The 17,742-nt window shown below is 31.7% G+C and overlaps 1 protein-coding gene across 2 annotated transcripts in view; it reads right to left on the minus strand.

Moving 5' to 3' along the window:
• The window catches only part of LOC118193303 (signal-induced proliferation-associated 1-like protein 2), a 251,828-nt gene that overhangs the window by 16,383 nt on the left and 217,703 nt on the right, over positions 1–17,742 (minus strand). For both annotated transcript variants that reach the window (XM_085823912.1, XM_085823913.1), the window contains exons 20-21: positions 14,983–15,187; positions 2,436–2,629 (exon numbers count right to left, since the gene is read on the minus strand). In XM_085823912.1, the coding sequence (XP_085680038.1) occupies positions 2,436–2,629; positions 14,983–15,187 (399 nt within the window). The remainder of the gene's footprint in view (positions 1–2,435; positions 2,630–14,982; positions 15,188–17,742) is intronic.

The raw sequence follows: 17,742 nt of genomic DNA on the forward strand, positions 1-17,742 counted from the left end.
TGCTCAACATCATCATGACACAGCTGATCATAAGTATTCTCAAAAAATATTCACTCAATTTTTTAAACATTACGTGTATATTATACCCCCCCCCCAAAAAAGAGAGAAAATTAAAAGAAAAAAAGAAACCTAAAGAGATGGAAATTTTAACATCACACCAAAGGATTTATTGATTTATGCTTTCACTCAGCATTGCAGGTTACCAGTCTGCTCCTGGACCTACTCCTGCTAGCATCTTTTCTGGGAGCGGGGTCTTTTTAGCTTTATTATTAAGCATCGCTTTCTTTGCCCTTATGCTACATTTTTCTCATACCTTTAGACTCACTATATTATTTCTTTAAAAACTAGCTTCCTAAAAGAGTCATCATAAAAAAGAAAACATAATGGTGATTTTAATGTGTCATCTAGTGTCATTTCATAAAAATATTTAGTTCCCAATTAGACAGCTCATGATTTAAACGCATTTTCATTTAAATCAATCAGATTGAAAATCAGAAAAAATATTTTGAGCTGCATTTTTAGCTTTTAAATCTGCCTGGTTTGCATTTTGAAAGATTAAATTTCAAAATTAAATTTCTTACACTTTACTGAATAGCAACAAGCTGGCGTGAGGCAATAATAAGTATTCTGTTTGGGGCAGTGGCAATACACTGTATTGTAATAGCTGAGTTTATTGATCAAAACTGAAAGGTAAGCATCTTATATTTTGCTAAAGTTAACAGTTTAACGTGCTAAATGTTTTATTTCATAGTGTTGCCATTTCTCGTTTTCAAATTGCTGAGTGTTGCACAAAAATCCGATAAACTGCTGTATAAAACATGAAATAAATCAAAAAGAAATTGAAATTTGGGCTTTGAGGTGCCCATGTTCAAGTAGAGGACTATGTGTATTAAAAATTTGGTGGCTCTAGGTGTTATTTTTCTACAATGCAAGGAACATATATACATACATACAAATCCTTAGTTATTTAATTTTACTTTTAAATAATACCTCATGATACCATTTGGTGGCAATAATCTGAAAAGTCTGATCACAAAAGTGAGTTTTGAGACTAATACTATCTTTGATGCAAGAAAAAGATTTTACGATGGTACTCAGAAATTCATAAGGTAGGTAAGCAACTGAAACTACAATGATTGATTGCAAACAGCTCAAGTCATTAATGCCATTAATTAAAATAGCAGCAGCACTTGCCTTTGTACTATTTTATTTACATTTATGATGCCTCATAATCAAATAATAAAAACATTAATTTTTTAATGAAAATTATATACAAAGAATAAAATTTGGTGCACTGGCTCAATTAAAGCAGAATCAATGTTTTTGCATAAAAATTTCATTTACATGTCAGATATCATAATTATCAGGTAGAATTCCAATAATCAACATATCTCAGGACCAAGAGCTGTATGGACTGGAGAACTTCATGGATTACAGGTCATAATTTTCTGCATTTTGTTACCTTTTTTTCCCCTGTAGTTTTTGTATAAAATTTAGATTGTTTCACTACTAAAACATACTCATATTTTGTATACAAACAGATGCAAAAGAAAAATAATGCCAGTTTATGGGGAATGTGCAGTGAGTAGAAAGAGAGATCAATGGAAAGGAAGTAATTTGAGAAAGAAAAAAAAAAAAAAAGCTTTCATAAAGGCATATCAAAATATTTTTTATATAAGGCACTGGTACATCTGCCAACAAAATTAATTTCAAAGTAACAACAACAAAAAAAAAAAAAAAAAAAAGTTTACAAAACACTTTATCTATATTATTTATTTATAAACAATCTATTTATTTATAAACAATCTTTAACACCACCCTTTACCTGTCATACAAGATTAATAAATATTTAGCAGAAATAAAGTGCCAGAATTGAAATATTTTTGGATTGATTAATATTATTTAGCTCCTTTCCATTACCATGTTTTCCATGACAAAAAAAATATCTCTACAAGTGCTATTTTTAACAGTCTGCCTCTGTTTGATGTCCATATAAAAAGTTTTTTTCATTGTGCATAATACAAACAAATCAACCAGTATTCATATTGTGGACAAATAAATTCTTTACAATTACCAATAGCAGAAGAATATATATCACAGAGGAAGAACTTATCTAAAATGAAAAATTTGCAGACTCATAATCCGAGTTTAAAACAGTGATCACATGTAGAAAATACTAACTATATTAAGTAACAGAATTGATTTACTTCTACAATCCCAATATATAATAAATATAGAATATTTTTCATTGGACGTTTATTTGCAGATAACATATAACGAGAAAATTGTCATGTTGCCAATAAATTTGCTAACCTGAATTTTCTAAAAATAAAAAATTTTTCAGTTGTGGTAAAAACAATGTGCTTAAACCTAAATTAAAGATACAATTATTTTACGACATGTAACTGAAAAACCGACACTTCAAAAACAAATACCTTTCTAATCTTATGTCGGAAGCTGCTGGAGAAGATGGCTCGGAGGCAATCACGTGAGCCGGTTGGGCTTTAGTTAGGATAACATCCAGTGCAGGATCAGGAGTGTTACCTGCACTGCGTTCTAATGAAGATGAAGGTGTAGAAAGGCGAGTTCTGGAGCCGGTGTCAGAATCCAAATGAGATGAAGGAGGATCCTTTATAAAAGAAGAGATGTTAAATTCTATTGAACTAACAGGTACTTACTTATCTTCTGCAACAATCTTGGCACAATTTGGGCTTAAGAAAGTGTGATTTGTTGCCAAACGTTGTAAATAACCACAGAAACAAAATTGACTACAGTAAGCAGTAAATCACTGATTTACAGTAAACAGTAAATCAGCAATTCATTTCAAATAGTTTTTCAATACAAGTTATTTAATATATATACAGGAGAAATTTAATACAAATTTATATTTACTATAGTACTTAGTTAAGCATACCATAGTATTTTTTGTTCAAACAGAAATAATTTAGAGAAAATAATCACAGAGAAAAAACTTAATAGGGTAAGTAGAAGGGTAAGAATCTAAATAAAATTGTTAACGAAAACAACAGTAAGTTAAAAGAAATTTTTAATAACTCAGCTGAACAGATCTTATTATTAAGAAGTTTATAGTATTTATCATTAACGTGAAAACTTTTTAAAATAAGAATTGAAAAATTCACTGCAATTTATTTTACTGTTAATTACTTCAGCAAGATTGGGGCAAGGTTTCTTTATTAATGATAATGATTAAAAAGTTCTATCCACTTTTCTCCACAGCATTTATTTTTCCAAATTTCATAGCTCACCAAAAAACATTTGCAGTCATCAAAAATGTTGATTTGTGCTTATTGTATGGTTGGCAACAGTTTCGTTAATTTTTTCAACCTGAAGCTTCAGTTTCATGCCACATTAATTCACTGTTGTTTATTCAAATAAAAGATTCTGCTCAACCAAAAGTGCTTTCTCCCAGTTCAATGTAAGAAAGATATCTGCCCTTATTTTGGGGAAAACATTTACACAAGCAACATAGAGTGTAACAGATGGAATATTTTAATTGCCAATTGCTGTTTTACTTGAAATTGCATTATTTTTACTTCTTATATATTCAGCACCTATAAAATTTTACCAAATAATCGGGACAAAATGACAAACTGGTTAAATCACATGGGCTACATCAAATTGGGACAGTCTGAGTCAAAGCAGTATGTCTGGTAAGACTATATTAAATACAATTTTCTTTGTAATTAAAATAACTACATGTAAAAATAAAAGCATACTGGATTTTTTTTTTTTTTTTTTTGCTGATACTAATGCCTCAAACATCAACAACAGCTTTCCTTTTTCGTTGATGGAAGATTGAAAATAGTACGCATAATGAGCATTTTATAATGAAAAACAACTACATAGTCATGATGCAATTTTTTGTAATTGGTAACCCTTTGTCTGTTACCAATGCAGGAACATGCCAAATTCACATTTAAGCCAAGGCCGCTAAAGAAAACAAGTACAGAGCACACTCTCCCCAAGGGCATTACAGAACAAACTATTTTTTTCACTTTACCAGGGTTCGTACACATTTCTGCACACAGAAATTAAGTACTTTTAAGGACTGTTAATGAAAAAATTAAGGTCCTATAAGAAAATGGGAACTGAATAAATTCAATTGAAAACATTATCTATGCCTGAATTTCCCTTTTGTTATATCACTCTAAAAATAAAACAGATCCAATGCATTATTATTAATTATAATTAACATAATTAATTCATAGGTTTGAAAATAATTAATTAATAGTTTTAACTTTATGAAATTTATCAAGTAGTGCTAAATATTTTACACTTATAATAACTGGACATATTTGAAAGAAGATAAGCGACATTTTATTTACTTAGCTTTATGCTGATTTTTCTTTTATGTCTCATTCTGTCATATACTTGCTCAGTCTAGAGGTTTAAATGGCAGGTAGATTTTACGTCAAGTGGCATAGGTAAAAATGAGAAGTAAAATCATAATCAGCATGATTCATAACAAAAGACTGGCTGTTGTCACCGCTGCTGCTTGCCGATAGAGATACCTGCTGATCAGAACAATCTTGAAAGGCCTGATGTAGGCACAGTTGGCAAGTTTTGAAAGTTAGCTTGGTTCTGCCTGATGCAGTTAGTGCTGTAGCTTCGTGTAGAGTTCCAGGGGTTGTAACCCAAATTAATACACTTTAAGGTTCCAAGAAGCCACTAAAGCGCACCAGAGTGATAAGTTGTTTTGTATTAGTTTAAGTCTCGCTAGATGCAAAGAATAAGTTTTACATGAATATTTTACATTTTCGTATTTTATTTTGTGACCACAGTAAGGATAAGATAAATTCAGTAACTTGCTTTAATATGCAGAGATAATTTTCAAGGGTAAGCAGTTAATAATAAATAATTAAATTTGTTAGATAAACTTTGTCATTATGGATTTACATGGCCACTATTAAATTTTATTTATTTTTTAACAATATTTGTTAAAAAAGCCATATTAAAATCACAATCTAATAAAATTTCATAGTTTAAAATACATGTAATTTATGACATTGATTCTTAAACGATATTAGGATAATTACACATTAAAAGCTACAAAACATTTATGCTTTGTAACAACAACTCAACAAAATATTTATGCATCTTTTTAATTTGATGTCTTCCCAGATATTTTGGCTAATTTATATTGATTTCCTTCTCTTTAAGCATCTTTTTTAACAATCAGAAATTTTTCTCAATATGCAAATCAATGCTTTTACTAGTTTCTGTGTGCTTTCTCTCCTAACTCATTAACCTCTCCACAATGTACCTATGAGAGTTTACTTGATCAGGTAAAAGTTAAATAGTCCAAAATCCCCACACAGATGTGAAGCAAATTATTGCTAGGTCTGAAAGTAACTACAAAGTAAGACAAAGGTTTAAATAAGCCTCTTATTTAAAAATAACTTAGAACATAAACACAGGTTCTTATGCTAACAAAATAAATTACAGCTTGTGGTGATGTAATTAAACAAGAACAGTCAAATTCAACCTAAAAATGTGGACTAGTAGTCAAAGACTATACAATTTAACTTTAATTTAAGCTGGCTCAGTAACTCTATCGTCAAATTCAAGTGTCGGCAGAGATAATGAATGCAAAGACGAATAATTATAAATAATCAGAGCTGGCAGGAACTAATGCAGCGAGCAAGCGGAGGTCAGAAACACACTCTAAAAACCTTAGTTTAAAAACTGTCTAGGTTTAAAAACTGCATTCTGGTAAGGAAACAGAAATGAGAAATTATAAACAGAGTAATTTACATAATAACTGTACATATCTTTGAAGAATAATTTTCCTTCTCTTTATGTATTCAGTTCCTTTCTTCAACATGTTTCCTTTTCATTTAAGAATTTTTGGATTTAAAGATACTTATTATTCTAAAAAAAAAACTCAATGAATTTAGAATGTATAAAAAAAGCTGACACTTTTATTTCTTTAGTAACACAAACATTCAGAAAAAATGTATATGGTAAGGGCCTGTTAACAGAGCTGGTGTGGCAGAATTTTTAGAATTTAGTGACACACCGAGCAACAAAATTTAGAAATGACAAAACTTTGAGAATTTAAAGCAAAATTTAGAAAGGCACTAGGCAGCAGAATTTAGGATCTACACAGATTGCATCAGGTGAGAAAATGCCTAGCACCAGCCTTGTGTATGATGCATTAAGACATATTAGATAAATCTTTTAAATTGTCAGTTTTCAATTCCTTTATTAATAAAAAAATTTTATTCTAAGATGCCCTACAATAGATAACATCTTAAAAATATGCACCTACACAACTATGTATATCATGTAATTTAATCCCTTTTACTTGAGCTAATTTAACGCTGAAAGGCTAGGAGTACCGTTGATGCCGCCGCCAGTGGCAGTACTTGTAGTGCTCACTGGAGTCACAATTTCCATCACGACTCGAGGAATGACGCGAGAATGTTGTTAGTTTTCTAATTAGTGCGTGGGGCTAATAACTGCTTACTTACAGTAAATATAAGGTGGCCCCCTCACTTCTACATAACATAACATATTCTAAGATGCCTGTCCATGCGATAAGATTAGAAGCATTTTTGATATTTTCCATGCTTGCGTATAGTGAAAAGTAGGGAAAATAAAGGGAAGCTAAACATGTTAAGAAAAAGATTCTAATATAAGAAGCAAAACATTCAAATATTATGTCTTCATTGTTCTTCCAGACATTCTCTAAAAAGTAAGAAATAAATAAAAAAATTTCTGTAAAATACATTCATTACATGTGAATACCATGGAGACATTTTCAATTTTGTCACATTTTTCTCGAATCTTCTAGAATCTATAAATCTTGCCTTTAAATCCTTCTAAACTTTCCAAGATGCAATGCCTAAAGTCCTAAAGAAAAATTACTCCTTCGAATTCCATAACAGCAAAAAGCCAGAAATATTTTTTTTGGGGGGGGGGAAATCAGAGGGGTAAAATGTAAAATTAATTTCTGAGAGAAAACTGATGCACATTCTGAGACAATAAAATAAAAGTAAGGAAAACTCTTACCATGAAAAAAATTAAATACCTTATTTATTTTTCAGATTCAAGATATTGTATAAGTGGCCAAACTGGAACAATATGATAGTAAAAAGTAAAAATGTTTTATTTTAATGTTATTTTTAAATAGAATTTTAATATATTCCCATTAATTTATGAAATTTATCAATGTTACAATGCTTAAAAAAAAAAAAAAAAAAAAAAAAAAAACGTCGAAATATTTCTAGATCTCGGAATTAAAATTTTTCTATAGAAACTGATCTTGAAATTTATCAATGTTACGATGTTTTCAAAAAAACTGTCAAAATATTTCTAGATCTTGGAATTAAAATTTTTCTATAGAAACTGATCTTAAAAATCGCAAAAACATTGATAAGTAGCCAAATTTAGAACCACTTAATATAAGAATTCACATCCCCAAAAGTGAAAAGTTATTTAAGAACTCTTCATTAGAAAAAATGAAATAATTTCAAAATGCTTCTTCACTTCTTGCCTCAAAACTGGAGTATATATTACAAATAGGAACAAATGATAACCCATGAACCCATTAAAAAAATAATTATAGCTGTCAGTGAATTGCCAAAAACGTTCCTCCAAAATGCTAATTCACACTCAAAAATGGCAGTCACAAAAAGAGACAAAAGTCAGATGATTAAAATTAAGGCTCTTCTACACATTTTGGCCAAAATTAAGGACTTTTAACAGGGTTGCCACTTGAACAGGAGAACGAAAGTTTCCAGTTTTTCCAGGTGTGTTTTAAGAAAATTTCAGTCTATCCATGTAATGCAAATTGGCTATGCTAAGAGGTAAATTAATTATGCTATTACTTGAAAACACAAAAATTTGCCAATTACAATTCCCAAAGCATTACTATTACAGTAAAAGTCCAGAAATCCGCAAAGCTTGGGACCAGAGGTTGAGCGGATTTTAGGATTTCGCAGATTTCAGGACAGAAAAGATAATTCATAATATTCAGACTAAAAGTGCAAAATAAATAAGGCATATTAGATACATTTAATTAAATTATTATATACATTATTACAATAACTTATGTGTTAAATTATTATTACATATATAAATTGATTATATTATTCACTGTATTATATATACACAGCGTCGATGTTTGCCGATTTCGCCTCATGTGAAGATTTCCGGTTTCAGATTCCGGTGTTAGAATCACTGTTGCTGTAACATTTCCAACAGCTTTTCTTTATTTTTCTGTACATCATACGCAATTGTATCGCAATTCCATATGATTCTGCTATAAACCGACTCCGCTATAAAATGCACCTGTGTCCATCTTTTGCAGAATTTGCACTTTTTTCATTACCACCAATGCAACGTGTTTACATTTTTCAATGTTGCAAGCAGTAAAAATCATGAATGCCTTCCTTATCTGTAATTGTATTAAAAAGGGCTGAAATTTAAAATATTCTTAATTTATCCACAAAATAGCTGGATTAAAAAAGGCAGCACTAAATAATCCCGTGAAATAACAAAGCTCAGAAAATACAACTTGAATCGTGAACTTGAAGGAAGAGTTGAGTGAATTGTCTACTTTCTTACCTCGATGCAGATTATAGAGGGGAAAAAACTTTTATCATGATGTCAATAGTTTGGTATTTCTGTTATGAGTCATTATTATTCGGTTATTATGACGTCATTATTCGGGAAGTATTTTTTCTTCAATATTTTGTAGTTAATGTTGTGGTTTCCAGAACCTATATAAACTGAATGTTTATATTTTGAGAGGCAACACGGGTTTCAGGAGTTGGCAGGTTTTCGGTATTAGCCTGTATAACTATAATAGGAGTTGTTTTCTCCACTGAAGATTGAGATTAGAATCTGCCTAATCAGGATTAAAAAAAGTTTTTTTTTTCTTTCAGACATTTTGCAGCTAAACAAAAGAAGTCTATTTAATGATATTTTAAAATAAATTCAATTATTTTATATTTAATTAGAAGCATACATAAGCAAAAAATATGTGCATTAAATTTCGTGATGGTATGTCATCATATTGCTAGAATTAATTTCAGGATTATGGCAGAGAAAATTTTCTGAAATTTGAAAGTATTATTTACTAACAATAAATAAATGTAGAGGGAAGAAGCAACATTAAATGATACGAATAACATAAAAATAAAGATAATTACTTAAAAATTGAATTAGAATAATCAATCATATTTTGGCGAATATAGTTATGTTAAATAGTTAGCCTAGATAACTGATTACTATTTTTTATTTTACTGAAAATGACAAATAAGGCATTTATTAAAAAGGAAAAAAAAGGTTTAAAAGATTTTAGGGTAAAATTCTAGTATACGGTAAGGCCTTGGCACGATTTTGAAAATCGTCGCCAACACCAAAATGACCCGTTTTACTGCTCATTGGTGCTAAAGCAAAGTTTAAAGTTAAAAAAAAATTAAACATTTAGCAATAGTAGCAATAAAAGCTCCCTGAGATAATATGTTGTGCAGACATTGAAGACAATAAAAGGTTTTGAACTTAACCAATTTATTAACAATATAATAAAGAATAAAAACACAGAAAATAAATTTAAACAATATCAGAGTCTTAGGAAAAATATAATATAACCATCATTCATCAAATAATATTTTTACCTGGTCTCCAAAAACACTGGCATTCAATACAAACAAAAATGTCCTAAACAGTAATTATGCGGCCTAAAAATTAAGTTGGCTACACATTCAAAAAGTCCATGATCAATGGTCGAGAAAACACCTGAAATTTAAATCAAGTTCTTGAAAGTACTCAAAACCGGCCTAACTCCGTTTGCATTAGTTGAACACGAGGAATCGCCGCTCACGTATTTTAAATGCCGCCTTCATTAAAGAACATGGATGCCGCCCACGGCAGTCACTCACATGGTAGCCTCTGGAACCAAGGAACTTATTCTGGAACAATCATCTTGTGGATATGAACCAAGGAACTTATTCCGGAACAATCATCTTGTGGACAGGAACCAAGGAACTTTATTCAGGAACAGTCATCTTGTGGACAGGAACCAAGGAACTTTATTCACCGGACTGCACGCATCCTTCTGAAGGGGCTGGAAACTGCACGCCCAAGTGCCAAGAAAGCAGGAACTAGAAGGAGGGTTGAGCCAGAGCGACGCGAGATACTTATAGCAGAAGTAGGCATGACGTCATCTCACGGCAACCAATCAGCTATTGGCACGAATCGGCTTTCCAGATGACATAACATTGCGTTTCGTTTTTGCATCTCAATTAGGTTGAAACAGTCCGTTCTCAACGCAAACAGTGGCAGTAAGAAAAAGAAGTAGAAGTAACTACTATATTACATTAAAAATAAGAACTAAACTAAATAAACATTTCAAGGAGGAGAGATGATGCAGTAAAAGGTTTACAATAAGTTATATTTTCCAACACTCATCATAATGTCGCCAAATCGCGTGTGTATCGTACATGGAGGTTATTCTAACCAAAGAACGTCTGTGTAAAGAAGGAAAGGTTCCATAGACGTAATGCTATTACGCCGCTAGAAAGCAGAGGAAAAAAATCGCCAAGGGATTTGGCTACGGAACCTGGCAGCCAGAATTTCTCTGTGATGTGTACAGGAAATTGAGGAACTGGTGTTAAGAAAAAACGTTCTTTGACAAAGCGTTTCTTATTTGATTTTTTGCAATAATTTAAACACGGATTTTAGTAGGGTTCCCCCCCCAAAAAAATAACTAATCCATTAATTAATTTACTTGCACAAAAAATATTTACTTTTCTTTTAAAGTTTAAAGAAATTTTAAACGATATTCATTTTATGAACTCTTGATAAAGTGACCTTCGAACTCCAACACGGGTTTCGAACTTTGGCGACAGATATTTTGCGCGCAGCTGTTTCCCTCTATGTTGGAATGGAGACACTCCTGTTGCAGAGAAGTTTCCCTTTTTAACAATACATATTCTTTGATTCTAACTTCCATAGTACCATATACTAAGATTAAACCGATTTTGTTTTATACGAGAATAAGTATTTTGTTTAGTTCAACATGCATGCGCATGCGTTTCTGTCGATTCTCGAGGTTACTGGAAAGCAAAGCTGCTGGAAACTTGCTTTGCCTTTCTAAAAGACAATATATTTGGAGCTGCGAAAATTGGCTCAATGCCAGCTGGCCAAATGACGCTCACGTGATACACGATTCGCCAAGAAAGTGATCGCTTCCAGTATCGGCGCAAAACTCATTTTTTTGGGGGGGGGGAATAGCCATATGAAATTCCCCGACTTTTCCAGATTTTGACTAAAATATTTAAATTCCCAGAATTTTTTGGTCAATTTTCTAATTCCCTGACTTTTTCCGGTTTTCCAGGTAGCGTGGCAACCCTGTTTTAAGAACCAAAAACCAATTTAAAAAGAAAAAGAAAAAAAAAAAAAAAAAAAAAAAAAAAAAACACCCAAGGACTCTTAAGGACCATACAAACCCTCTTTACTTATGGAGCGGGGGAAAAAAGGAGAGGACAAGAGAAATAAAAGCGAGTGCAGGTATCACAGCTGCCAACCTTGAAATCTTAAAAATCAGAATATTTCTGCTAGAAAACCACAAGGTTTTGATGATGCACAATGACACCATTTCAAAGGAATTCCAAACCAATTTTAATTCACTTTATAACGCATGTTTCAGGTTACTGAACTATATGCAATTCAATTCTGATGCAAAACATATTGCATTTCATTCGATAGTCAAAATTTTGTGTTCCTTGGTTAATTTCATTAAAAAAAAAATATTATACTTTTATACTGAGAAAATCCCAAGTAGAGAAGTAAAACTTTTATTTCTCAAAATACATTTAAATACAATGAAAATCAAACTGACAATTAATGTACACTGCACACACATAACACAAAAACAAAAACAAAAAAAAAGGCAACAATTCTATATCTCCCTTTTTATTGGGCTGATTGACGAAATTAAAATTGCATTTTTCATGTCTCGGAAGCGAAAATTACGATATATACAGTACAAAGTCCATAATCCGGACTCGTTGGGACTTCAGCGATTCTGGATTATAGATCATCAATTTTAATCTGGTAAGATGGCATGTAGAAATTATACAAATAAAAATATGAAATCGTAAAAAAAAAAAAAAAAAAAAAAAAAAAAAACGCTAATATTTATTTGATTACTTTATTAAACATTTTTTTCAATGTAAGTTGTTTTCATTGTAAGGTACTTCCACAAAAGATTCAAAAAGTTCCTTTTTCTTGTGTCATATATAGTGGACTTTCCAATGCAATGCTTCTCGCATAATTTTGAGAGATAGGCCTTTATCCATTTTTTGTAGCAATTCCACTTTTTGTTTAATGGACATCCAAACATGCTTTCGCTTTGTAGATCCTTTGGCAGCTCCAGAATTGGAAACTTTTTTTTTGACATAAACAAAAGCTTAAGCTTACTTTTTATAAAATTGCTCTAACAGTCTGCAAAAAATAATAAGCTGGATCCAATTAGAAGATTAAGGAACAGCACAATCTGCAACATTAACTGAAATGCCTTAGATAATTTTAGCCTAGCTTATACCGTCCGTTATACATTAAACGCACATGCATAAACACATTATGCGCATGTGCATAAAAGTTTGCAGCTTTGAGGTCTGGATTATAGATCATTCTGGATTATGGACGTCCGGATTACAGACTTTGTACTGTATTAGATTTATACAGTCAAAGTCTGAAATCCGGACTCATCGGGACTTTGACGATTCCAGATTTGTGATTTTTCCGGATATTAGATCATCAATTTAAATCTGGTAAATTATACAATTCAAAATATGAAATCGTAATTTATGAAATAAAGAACAATTATGATCTAAAGGGTATCAAAATTTACAGGATTAACTTTCCAATGCCATACTCCTTGCACAATTTTGAGACGGATATATGCCTTTATCCATTTTTTTGCAGCAATTCCACTTTTTGTTTAATAAACATCGAAACATGGTTTTGCTTTGTAGACGTCAATTAACTATAAAGTTGCCCATATTTTGCAGAAATTTAACTTTCGGGTTGTTTATTCTCCCATCAATAAAAATTTCGAGTTCCATACTCAAGGACCCCATTCCGGATATGAATTCCTGGGGTATTTATAGGATTCCTTGTCAGTGTGGTTTAATTTACATTGGCCAAACTAACAGAGCCTTAATATTTCGCGTCAAGGAACATGAGGCATATGTTAGAAAAAAGGAAACGCAGAAGTCTTCTGTTGCTCAACATTGTTGGTCCGAAAATCACACTTTCAATTTTTCTGCTGCCAAAATTATTCAAAAAAACATCTTCCATTGGAGAACTGGATTTTCTAAAGACATTTCACATTCATAAAAATCTTTGTTCTAGTTAACGATCCTAATTCCAATCCAACTTTGCCTTCGGCCTTTAAAGAAATTATGTTTTAGTTCTGGTTTCACCAACAGATGGCGCCACTTGCTTATTCTTGTCCAGGCTTTCTTATCTTATCTAATCATTATTTCCTATCTTGTTCATTTGCGGTTTTGCAGCTGAGGATGGTGGTTCGGTAAAACCATCAAAACTAGTCCTGTGAAAATTTTGTAAATATAACGCTGATTTTTGTTGTTTGACTTCTGAATTAGTAATTAAAATGAAATTCAAAAAAGGAAAAAAAATATTTAAAATAATAATTATAATTAAAAATATAATATAAAGAACATTATTTGGAGCGAAAAAAAAAAAAAAAAAAAAAAAAAACACGATGTCACTTTTTTTTTTTTCCGCTCACGCAGAATATAGAAAGGGAAATAGGTTGCCATGTATTAAGAAGTGAGTTATTCTTGGCATAAATTGAAAAAAAAGTACCAAGATAAATTTTTGAATTTTGAACCAAATTTTACAAAATTTAATAGTTAGGCATAAATTGAGAATATGCCTAACTATTTCATAGAATCGAATGATGCAAAAAATTGGCATCTCATTTCAGAAAAAGTCGGATTTTGTGTCAAAATACCTATGTTAGAATAATGCTATATATAAATTTAATATATATAGTCACACTTTTTATTTTTTAAAAATTTAATATATATGCTAAGTCGCGCTTTTGAGACATGAAAAATGCAGCTTGAATTTCGTCAATCAGCCTAGTAGAACAGGGTATACAGAACTGTCTTCCCCCCTTTTTTTTTTCGCAGTGTACTTAGTGATTCTATGGATAAACTTAGAAATGTACCATACACTGAAGTAAAATTAAATACAAACATTAATTGATCGAAATCTGCTTGAACCTTGATATAAAAAAATCCACAAATATCTACAGTAGACTAAGACAACTCAGATTCAAATAAAATTTAATAAGATTAATAAAATACAATAATAATAAAAAAAATCAGATATAAATTTACTTTAGACTAACAGCAGATAAAAAGTGGCAGCTAATATACATAAATATCCCCTCTTGACAAACAAGATTTCTCCATGCAAATAAGTAATGATGATTCTAAATTAACTTCTCTATTTATTATTATTACAAGCATTAGAAATAATAATATTCTGCATCACTAATTTCCAGCCTCAATGCTCATGAACTCATGACAATAACAGTAATTACGAACTCTATATTAACACTTTAATTAGAGTGATGTTTTAACTTAGTACTGCCTGTCTCAAAACAAAATGGCTTTATAGTAAACATACAATGAAACATCTTTCAGCAACACAACTTTGAATACAACTTTTACGACAGTTTTAAATCATAATACTGCATATATATAGCAAGAAAGCAGCTTCATGGAGGCAAATTAAAAAATAATAATATAAATATAATAATAATATATATGAATAAAAGAATCAGTTCTTAAAAAAGACAAAAATTATACCTCACTACAAGACATTTAAACTGTTGAACATAACTTATTCATATAGCACATTTATGCATATTTATAAAATAAATTCAAAACAATGGAAAAAGTAAACATTTACCTCACTATTGCTGTCACTATCCAGATATTCAGGATTTATGAGTTTAAATAAATCTTCCTGCAAAGTGCTTGTACTACCACTACAGCTGCTACCACTACTAGGTATTGCCACAAAATTACCATTTAGCTTAGCTGCTCGAGTGCTACAAGAGGTAACACCAGGACGTAAACGACTCAATTTTGATTGCGTTGATTCAGTAAGCTTTCTGAAAGAAAGGATACATAGAATATTAGTAAGATGGGTAGGAAAACAATACATAACTTTATAATACATAATACAAATAACGTTAACTATGTAAAACAGAAAATAAAAATACTTTAATAGTCCTACTTGTAGCCTCACTGCCATTAATGAATAGTAAATATTATATGGCACATATTAATATATGCGACTCTTGACTTTCATTATTACACATTTCAAAATAGAAATCCCAGTTTATAATACACAGGAAAATGGTGAAGTTTTATCAAGGAAGGTAAAATCAGAGCTGCTAGTATGAATAGTTACTAAGAAAATGGTCTCACAAGTTAATAAAACTAGGGATCTGGATCTGCCAATCTAACCAATACTCAATGGTTACAACCACTTGAATTGTTGGTAGACAGGGCTCAGTATTTTCTTGCTTCGGTACTTCTATTTATTAGGTCATCTCTTGGTACAGGTGGTAACTGTACCACTGCTGTCTCGGAGCCCTTGGAATCAATAAGTAACATTGGGATTCAGCCCAAGGTCTGAGGCATAGAAATTCTACTTCAAAGTAAAAATGCATTTCAGGCTTTACATGGATCTCTCAATATCGAAAAATTACCAGTGTTCAATGGTTATGGTCACTTAGACTTAATGTGTGCAGGACCCAGTATTTCTCCTTTTGGTGCTGGTATCTATAGGCACCATCTCGCAAGTATAGGTGGTTATTGCAACACTGCTCCTGTCTAGGGGCCCTTGAAGCCAGTAAATAATGTGATAATGTCGCATAAATCTACGACGAATGATTTCAAATTGCAAATTCAGAGTGCAATATACGTGATGAAATCATGGGACTAAATATTATTATTTAATTGTTATTAAAATAATATTAAGTTGTAAAAAATAGTTGTTATTAAAATAATATTAAATTGCTGGCAATGTTAAATAAGCTGGCTCGAGAGCCATGTATGGCTCTCGCACGACTGATGTATAGAATTTGATTTTAAGAAAAAGATTTAAGTTTTTTCTCTTTTGAATTGTATGTAGCCATATTTTTAGCATTCAATAAATTTTTTATGCTGTGTTTTGTTTTCAACCTGATGTCACAACCCAGGGTTTGCATAGCGGTTTCGGCCACTACACCACAGCAGTAAATATTAAAAGTTGGTGGCAGCTTCTAGGGATTGTTCCTGAGAGTAAATTTAGGAATGGACTTTTTCACCTGTGAACTTGAGTTTTCTGTGAACAGTCAAGACTTTCTTCTCTTCAAGTACAATCTAATTTTGCATGCAAGTACAGTTTGCGTAGTGAAGCTTCTTCAGTGACAAGTGACATTGTGTCAGAAGGGAACGCCGGAGGAAGCGTGATCTAGTGCCGCAAAATAGTGAAATTTCCCGGAAGAATATCCAAGTAGTGCCAGGAGAGTCAATCGAAGGCGTCTTCAAAATTGGTACCATTTTTGTGATTTTGGAGAAGTTATGCCAGTTATTCGAGACTAGGCTTATTTTGGATATAGAGCAGGAAAAGGTTGCCTCTTAATTAGCATTTTTTATATACGCTTTGTTTGTAGGCATAGGTATTATCACTAAGTGTTGTACGGCAATTTGTGTTCAGAATTGTTAGGGAATTATTCAGTTTTGGAGAGATAGACCTGTTGTTGTTTTTGTGTTATTGTATTTTGGGGTAAGTTATTTTTCTTTAATTTTCCATAATGGGTGAGTTTATGAGGAAATTTACTAAAGCTCTGCTAATGGAGTTAGCGGAGAAGTTTGAAATAAATGTGTCTCAGGCAAATAGAGTAAGAGAAATTAGGCAGGCTATTCTAAATGCTTAGGACTATGAAGAAGAAGCTGCGAAAGAATACGCGGCAAGAATTTGGGCTGCGGCTGAGCAGAGAAAAGCAGAAGAAATAGCAGAGCAAGAGAGAGCAGAGCGGGAACGTGAACAAGAGAGAGCAGAACGGGAACGTGAACAAGAGAGAGCAGAGCGGGAACGTAAACAAGAGAGAGCAGAACGGGAACGTGAACAAGAGAGAGCGGAACGGGAGCGAGTTTTTGAATTGGAAATGTTAAAACTGATGAATAGCCTAGCTTCCACGGTTTCGAAAGTTGAACAATCTAGAGAAAAAAAAATTAATTTGAAAGATCTAGTACCCCGTTTTGAACCGAGTAATATTATTCTTTATGCTATTTGAGAAACAAGCTCAAAAAGAGAACGTTAATGAGATTGATTGGGTCTTGCAATTAATTCCTTTATTACCTTATGATGTAGACCAGTTAATAGTGAAAGAACCAGCAGATAAAGGGGATGATTATCAGCATGTTAAGAAATTACTCATGCAGAGATTCAAGCTTAGTTCTTGGGCACTAAAAACAAAATTTGAAGAACATTCTAGAAAAAACGGAATGTTATGGGTGGATTTAGTGTATGAACTGAGAGTGTATTTAGAGAATTGGTTGGATTCAGTAGAAGTTCAAGATTTTGAAAGTCTTAAGGAACCTATGCTCACTGAGCAAATTAAGCGGCGAGTCCCTCTAGAAATAAGAGAGCACTACTTAGACAATTGGGAAGAAT

The sequence above is a fragment of the Stegodyphus dumicola genome, chromosome 9, assembly GCF_044657685.1.
Source record: "Stegodyphus dumicola isolate Sdum_Otavi_A_Nest chromosome 9, ASM4465768v1".
In the NCBI taxonomy this organism is placed as follows: Eukaryota; Metazoa; Arthropoda; class Arachnida; order Araneae; family Eresidae; genus Stegodyphus; species Stegodyphus dumicola.